The sequence below is a fragment of the Ictidomys tridecemlineatus genome, chromosome 7 (genome assembly GCF_052094955.1).
Source record: "Ictidomys tridecemlineatus isolate mIctTri1 chromosome 7, mIctTri1.hap1, whole genome shotgun sequence".
Classification (NCBI taxonomy): Eukaryota; Metazoa; Chordata; class Mammalia; order Rodentia; family Sciuridae; genus Ictidomys; species Ictidomys tridecemlineatus.
The window spans coordinates 126,927,643-126,935,284 of NC_135483.1; the positions used below are offsets into that span (position 1 = coordinate 126,927,643).

At 33.8% G+C, this 7,642-nt stretch overlaps 1 protein-coding gene across 6 annotated transcripts in view; it reads left to right on the plus strand.

Annotated features, from left to right (window-relative positions):
* The window catches only part of Gpd2 (glycerol-3-phosphate dehydrogenase 2), a 126,269-nt gene extending 120,493 nt beyond the window's left edge, over positions 1–5,776 (plus strand). For 5 of the 6 annotated variants that reach the window (XM_013363264.4, XM_040294321.2, XM_013363243.4 and 2 more), the window contains 2 exons: positions 2,429–2,550; positions 2,886–5,776. In XM_013363264.4, the coding sequence (XP_013218718.1) occupies positions 2,429–2,550; positions 2,886–3,006 (243 nt within the window). In that variant the 3' untranslated portion in view covers positions 3,007–5,776. Of the gene's footprint in view, positions 1–2,428 lie in introns of all 6 variants that reach the window. The other variant, XM_005315786.5, reaches the window with a different exon arrangement.
* The last annotated feature ends 1,866 nt before the right edge of the window (positions 5,777–7,642 follow it).

The following is a 7,642-nucleotide window of genomic DNA, read 5'->3' on the forward strand; positions in this document are numbered from 1 at the left end:
ATGATTAGATTATTGCATTATAAAGAACCAAAAAAGCCAAAAGGGGTCAAGACTATGTACAATTTAAGCATTTCCATTTCTGATTTTCAACTCATTTAAGTTTTGATTGTTTAATTTTTGTAACCATCAAGGAAATTAATTTTATTGCTTTAACTTTAAACTGGATGTTATACGTTATTCCGTAGAAGTTCCTTACAGAAAGAAATTCAACAGCCTCTCCCCCAACCCCACGTTTTTAGCTGTCCATATAACTCTGATTATGTGAAGGATGTATTGGTTTCCAAGCAGCTAGGTTTTGTCTGTGGTGCTTGTTGGGCAGGTATTTCAAATGAATGCCAGGTCCTGCTTGCAGCATGGCAATGATGAATGCTGAACATGAAATAAATTAATGCTGGGGATTTTGGTCAGTGTCAGCCCTTTCTTCACTGTGTCAAGTTAAACAAACAAGATCAAGGCAAAGGAAATGGTAATTGTCTCTCTGGAGATGAGCTGCAGATAAGAGCATTGTTGAATCTAAATGCAGAAAATTTTCACAGGTTGTGTCCGGCATTACAAAAAAGAATGTTTAGTTCTTTAGCTTACTGTTGAACTAAATGCACATTTTAAATTGAATTTAAAATTTATGCTTGGGAATTGGAAACCATTTGATGCATTTAGTTTTCCTGGAGAATGTTGTATTGTTTGTCTCAGAATTTTAGAAAACTTGTCTTCAAAGAAATAACTTATGCTTCATTTCATATGTATTGTAAATAAACAACAACATTTGAGGTTGAAAAACCTGGGGTTTTAGAAATAATAAGAATATAATTTTATGGATATGCTAAATGGTTTGGGTTTTAAGCAATTTTCTTGAATGAAGAGAGTTAAAACCCAGAAAATAATTTAAACCACCTGCAGGTTTTCTTATAGAATTATTTCTTGTCCAATTCTAAATGAAAGAGGCTATTCATGCTTCCATGTAGTACAAATATACAGTATAGTATTCAACTTTAAAATGCTGATCATATATCTCATGAAATGTATTCACACCCAAATATGAATTTTTTCTTATAATATGATTTTTAGAAACAAGTGACATTTAAAGAAACCCTTAAGTTTTTGAGGTTGGTGCATGCTATACTATTTATGGCTGGAAGAAACTCTTGCTCTGTCAGTTTTGTTAGTTCTGCTAAACTTTGGAATCAGAGACAAAACAATAAACAATAATTGCTCTGTCTTTAGAGGTCAGCGTTTCTTATATTATTACATTATTATTCCCCAGATGTAAAGTGTGTTTTCAGATTTGTTTGTTTGTTTTAATAGAACATTTTCCTTTTCTGAAGATTAAGGGCCCACATTCATCCCATAAACATCTATTTTTGAATATAGATATAGTTTTTTAATCATCTTCACAGAAGGGTCACTATAGATACTGCCTGGTTACATGACTTTATTTCCAGCTTTGGGCTTTAATGACACTTCTGCATGTAGGAGTCCATCTCTAATAAGCAATCACTTGTGAAACAGCTTTTAATAAGGTCATGAAATTCTGATCCAGCCCCTTGGCAGATGCCTCTGACTTGTATGCAGAGCTGATTTTAAGAAATGTATCTCTATAGGCTAAAAGCCATAATCCTAAACATATTTTAAGAATTTTTATACATATTTTTTTTTCTGATGAATGGCTACCTCTGTTCTTTTTAAAGTAAATAAATAAAAAAGACTGGAGAATTGAGATCAAGAAAAGCAAATAGTTAAAACTACATCAATGTGAAATGGAAAAAAAAAATCTACATGCTCATAATTGCAAGGTGCTTTCCCGATTAAAGGCCTTTGCCCGCTGACTGCATGTAATTTCAAGACTAATTCTGATTTTATCCATTGGATAAAAATGAATTAGGTAAAATCTGGGCTGTGGAGTGCTTTTAATTCTTAGGGTAGATCTCTGGGTCTACTTCCAAGGACTTAAATGTAAATTACTTTAAAAGTCTTTAAGGAATTTGGATTTAGGGGACTTGAAGTTGTCAAGTACAGTAACACTAAAAAAAGGATAGTTAAATACAGGTCATGCATTGTCTTTGCTCAATCCCTGAGATTTCTTTTTAAGATTTTTAAATGGAATTAAAGATCCAATATTTGAAGTTGCTTTTTTTAAAAAAAAAAAAAAAAGTATGCCCAGAGCACATTAAGGGACAAAAAGTACACATTAAATCTGCTTTTAAAGGGAGGCTGATTTTCTAAGTAGATGTTGTTTTTGCAGCAGTGGTGAAATACCTGCCCCTTCTCTTTTTGAAGTGTTCAAAAATTGTGCTCTTGTCTGAGCTGTAGTACTTGCTATGGCTTTTGATGGAGCACTTAGTTACCTCTGCCTGCCCAATGGTAACTATTAAAATGCTGAGAGAAATTGTCTGGCCTGCCTTCTGAATCTGTTGCATATTTTCTTTTTAAGCTTATGAGTGCTATTCAGAAAGGAAGGGTGTCAGGAAGCCGCCTTGCTATACTAATGAAAACGGCAGAAGAGAACCTGGACCGAAGAGTTCCGATTCCGGTGGACCGTAGCTGTGGAGGATTGTGAGATCCTTGTTTTTTGTTTTGTTTTGTAAATCTACAACCTACAAACATACAAGCAACAAATCACCATGTAACAGCCAGAGATGACTTCAACCATTATAAAACAATGGCTGTGATAGTTGCCTTTTTTAACACTGGAAAACATTCCAAAACTTCAGAATGTTGGTCTATTTGCCAACTTAATTTGCCAATATTTTATTTGCATCTGCCATTCAATCTAACTTCTAAAAAGTGTATTTTCTCATTTTCAATGCACATTGATTAATGTTTTGCACTCATTTTGTGATCTGTTAGGCATAACACTCTCCTTTTTTGTTTATTAATTTATTTTACAGCAGTTCTAGAGGTAGAAATGGAAAAGAGAAGCTGGAAAAAATTTGTGACACACACAAAGCTGTGGACTTTAAGCTTGTGGATAGCATTTTTGTTCTTAAAGAGAGTGACCTGTTCAAATGATGGTATTTATGGAGACTTCTCAACTCCTCCTCCTCCAGTCCGACTACCTTTCTCTTCCAAACAATGCTACACAATATTATATCTCAAGCACGATTGGCAAAACTGGAGAGGGAAAAAAAATGTTTAGATCTGGTTAAGAGAAACTATGAAAGGTGCTGGAATTGCAGGTGTAAGATAAGGATAGCATTGACATTTGCTGGGAGTTATAGTGATAGTTTCATCTCAGCAGTTCATTTTTTCTACCTAGTCACTGCTGGTTTTCTCTGACTATTATGGGTGCCAGGAAGTCCTTGTTTTTTGTTTTGTTTTGTTTTGTTTTAACTTTAAAATCAGCATGTAAGTGGCAAATTGTATGTAATGGTATGGGACCAAATCTCTCCAATCTTTATTGTAGTAATACATTTAATGGTTAAAAATGTTTCTTTATAAATTCATATAGAACACTAGTTTCAAAACCCAAATCCTAAATTTTGAAATAGGGTTTATTGTCAAACCTGGACTTTTTTTCTAATGGGTATCTGTAAGAGGATAAATAATCATTAGTTAATTTAATTATAATTATATGTAAAATAAGGCAATACAATTGAGTATCCAAGGTCAATCTTGTTTAAAACCCCTATCCTTCTGCACTGAATGAAAAAATTATCAGTTTACCAAAAATGATAAAAACAAAAAGAAAAACATACCAAATGCACACATAGACACAGCAAAAACAAAAATCAGTGTGCAATGAATATAACAAATAATGCACTAAATGAAAAATGCCAGTTTGGATGCTTTTGCTATAGTTTTGTTGGCATTTTTAACTAGTCATCAGTATATATTAATTGAACTTCCTCTTTTGATTTTTGACGCTACCTACTTTTTTTTTTTTTTTTTTTTTTTTTTAAGATCAGGTTTTGAGTGTAATAGGAAATGTGTTTCCTATTATTTCACCACAGGCTGTCATTGCCTGGACTTGAGGTCCTAGTTTCTTGAACTGGTACATAAAACACTTTTTGTGTTATTATTTCCATTTATGTCAACATTATAGAATATCTCTTTGCCTCATTCATGTGGGTTATGAACCTGTATATCATAATATGAACTGGGAGGTTCACTCACCTGAGCCTCCACCCACACCCTCTGAAACGAACAACAATCGCAGGGAGAGACCGCATCTTCACTCATTTTATTTTAACATGAAGTTTAGATCTTAACCACTTCCTAAAGGAAAACCTAAAACAGAGTGAGTGATGCTCCCAGGTGTCACTGTGAATTTTATTTTCTTTCAAAGTGTGAATTCTTTACACTGGATTTTTTCTCTTTTAATAAATGGAAGCTTATGGCTTTGCAACTGAAATGTTTTTTTATCAACACAATAAATTTCACTGTTTAGAACCCAATGTTACTAAATAGGTAGAAAAGCTGTCCTTTATCACTCCAGATGATATATCACAATATTGTACATTTGTTCTTTCTCTCTTTCTCTCTCTTTTTCTAGTTAGATCAAGATAACGATGACTTGTATCCTCCCTGATTCTGTTACAGTAGGGACAGGCTTAGAATGACTGGCTCTGGCAGATCTGTGTTTGTTAAACAGGCCTCGTTTGTGCACGCTTTGCTGTGAATGAAGTTCCTTTAAGGACAAAGAAAAGTGTACTTTTCTTCACTTGAACATATCTGCTTTTGCTTAAAATCTGCTAATTCTAAAAAGCATTCGCTCCTTCACCAATCCCACAGACTCGTTTTGGAAATGAATTGATTTAAAGCCATTACTGTGGATAGAACACCCCAGCATTTTTGTGTAAATTTTTCATCAAACCTGTATAGTCATTTTACGTGATTTTTTAAAAAAAGGATAAAGAAATAGGGGATTAAACCCCTTTAAAACTTATACCAAGCACAAAATAAATTTTTTCTTCTCGCCTAAACATGATACTAGTTGGTTCTGTTGGAGTGTTGGGCTGTGTATGCAGGGATTGCCTTTTATGGTCAAGTGATTTATTTCAAGAGTCTTTCAGGGGGGATTGAGGTGAAGGAACCCCCGTCTGTGCTGGAGAGTTGAAGTTCCTTTAAATGGCCCCCACCTCTGTCATCACAGTAGTAATAATGTTGGATGATTAGTTAAGCCAAGGTTGTCTCCCTCAGATCCATCCTGCTGCAGTTTTCTTGCTTTCAATCAATTTATACTGACTGTAACTTTAGGATTTCTACTATTAAATGCATGCTTCCTATTATGCCTTAGTTTCTGGCATTTTTTGTTTGTTTATTTGCTTCAAAATATGTAGCTTCCTGTTTTGTACAACAATTTCATTCTTTTACTAAAAATACTGTAAGGATCATTGATGATTTTATTTTTCTTTTTATGCATTTGTAAAAATTTTTGGCATATGAATGTAATCTTATTGAAGTCAGTGATGCTATAACTTGCACTGTGTTGCATTATGTCTACTTTTTGTAGGAAATAAAAAAGCCCTACTGTGTTTTCAATGAATATCAAGTATAAGCCCGGTAGTGGAGTGGATATACACACTGCATGTTTGTGTATGTGGCACTTTTATGTATTGTGTTGGGTTATTGTTCTAGATTGGACTGTTAAATACTATGTTTGAGGCTGGGTTGTCATTTTTATAACTGTCTTGGTGTTTTATCACCATTATTTATTACTTTTGATATACAGAATGAGCTGCATGCATTTATAGAGCAATAAGAGGATGTATTTAATGTGCCTTGTTTTTAACTGAATAAGAACTGAAAGCATGAATCAATAAAACTGATTAAAATGGTCCATTTGCTGGCATTTTGATGTTACTTGTAGTCAGACAAATAACTTTGATTACTGTTGAAGTTTAAAAGAAAGTTTGAAAATATATTCAGAAACTATATTTTCAATGACACATATTCATTCCTTTAGCTTGGGATTTTATAATTTTATCTCCAAAAGTGAAATATCTGCAGAGATGGATGTGAATTTATGAGACACCAGAATTATTTGTATTAATTTGTTACTGCAGCCTTTAGGGCATGACTTTTGTATTGGTGCAATCTTATTCCAAAATTACATTCATCCTATTACAACTCAGTTGGATTCTTTTTTTTTTTTTTTTTGGTCAACTAAAGCCTTTCTGCCTATGTGTTCCCAGGCACACTGATGAATTTTATCATAACTAAAATCAATAGAAATGAATGGGAAAGATTACATAATCCATTTTGATCATCTTACATGTCAAGTTAGTGCAGGGTTGCCAAGTGTTGATAAATGCTCTGATAGAAAAAAAAGCTATATATTTTCATTGTCAGTAAATCAGTAAGGCTGTTATCAGTTTTAACACAGGGCAAATTTTATAATGCACATGTTATTTTGTAGGTTTTAATTTACACGTGTACATGGAGTACATTCTCAATTTGTGGTTTAGATGTGCTGCCTCCCAGGTCTGCATGCTCAAAGGCATCCGTGAGCTTCTGAAGGTTCTTTGAAATTGTATAGAATACCCCAAAGCAATGGCTCCCAGACAGACTTGGAACAATGAACTGTTTGTTCAATGCCTGGAAAAAAAAATACATAGCAGTTCAAGGCATTTTTTATTGATCCAGCTTATCAAATTTAATAGCACTTTAAAATTTTTCAAACTATTGCCCCCAGTTTTCAAAATGTATAAAATTGATGGTTTTAAAAAAAGGAAATATGATACTAGCATCAATATTTTGCAATTTTTGTCAGCAGTGCATTGTCACTGTTGTCAGATTTTACCTGATGGCATTTGACTTATGAAGGGAAGAAACAACAGAAGTTTTAAATTGATCTGGCACCCTCGTAATGAGAGAATTCCTGTTTAGGAGGCAGAAATGATGAGCCTTTTGTTCCCATACTTTGTATTTTAGGTCTCTAATTAGCTACCTAACTTGTGAAAATACAGGCAGAGAACATGATGTATGTGAACCTTGATGATACCCAGACAGTCCTACAGGTCTTGTGCTAAGAAGGCTGCGGGCCTTTTGCAAAAATCAATAGGTAACTTTATATTTTGCTTGATACCTGGTCCAGAATAATAAGATGCATGTGATCTAAGCAAAATACTGCTTTAGCAGAATTATCAGTACCATCTTTTTTTCTCTACATTTGACATGGAATTTAATTGTTTAGCATACCCTACTGAAGAAATTCACATTGGAGTTCTTGAATTTAGGGAGGTTAGGGATGGATGTATTCTATAGGCTTAGGTAATATATCATGTTCTGTGAAAGAGATAGGAGGATTGGATTGCATAGAATTTGCCTTGGATATTAGAGCATGGCATGTGGTACTGCTGGTTACATGAGCTTGTGAGCCATTCATGTCTACTGTGTTGTATCTTAAGCAGAGCATCCCTGTGCTCATTTTCTAGGTACAGTGGATCCTATAGAACCAGGCTCACTTTTCTTCTTCATTGGTTGCTGGTAGCTTTCTTCCACTGTGTCAAGGAGTTGGAGGTTTAAAAAAAAATTATAAATATATATTTAAAATACTTTTTTCTTTTGACCATAGTTCCTAAATAATCTTACTTAATCTTCAATTGGAGAGTGATTTTTTTTATACTCATAGAATTTTAAGCAAGGGCTTTCCTCTGTCCAAACTCCTTCCTTTCTGAAGACATTTAAATAGTTTCTGCTTCTT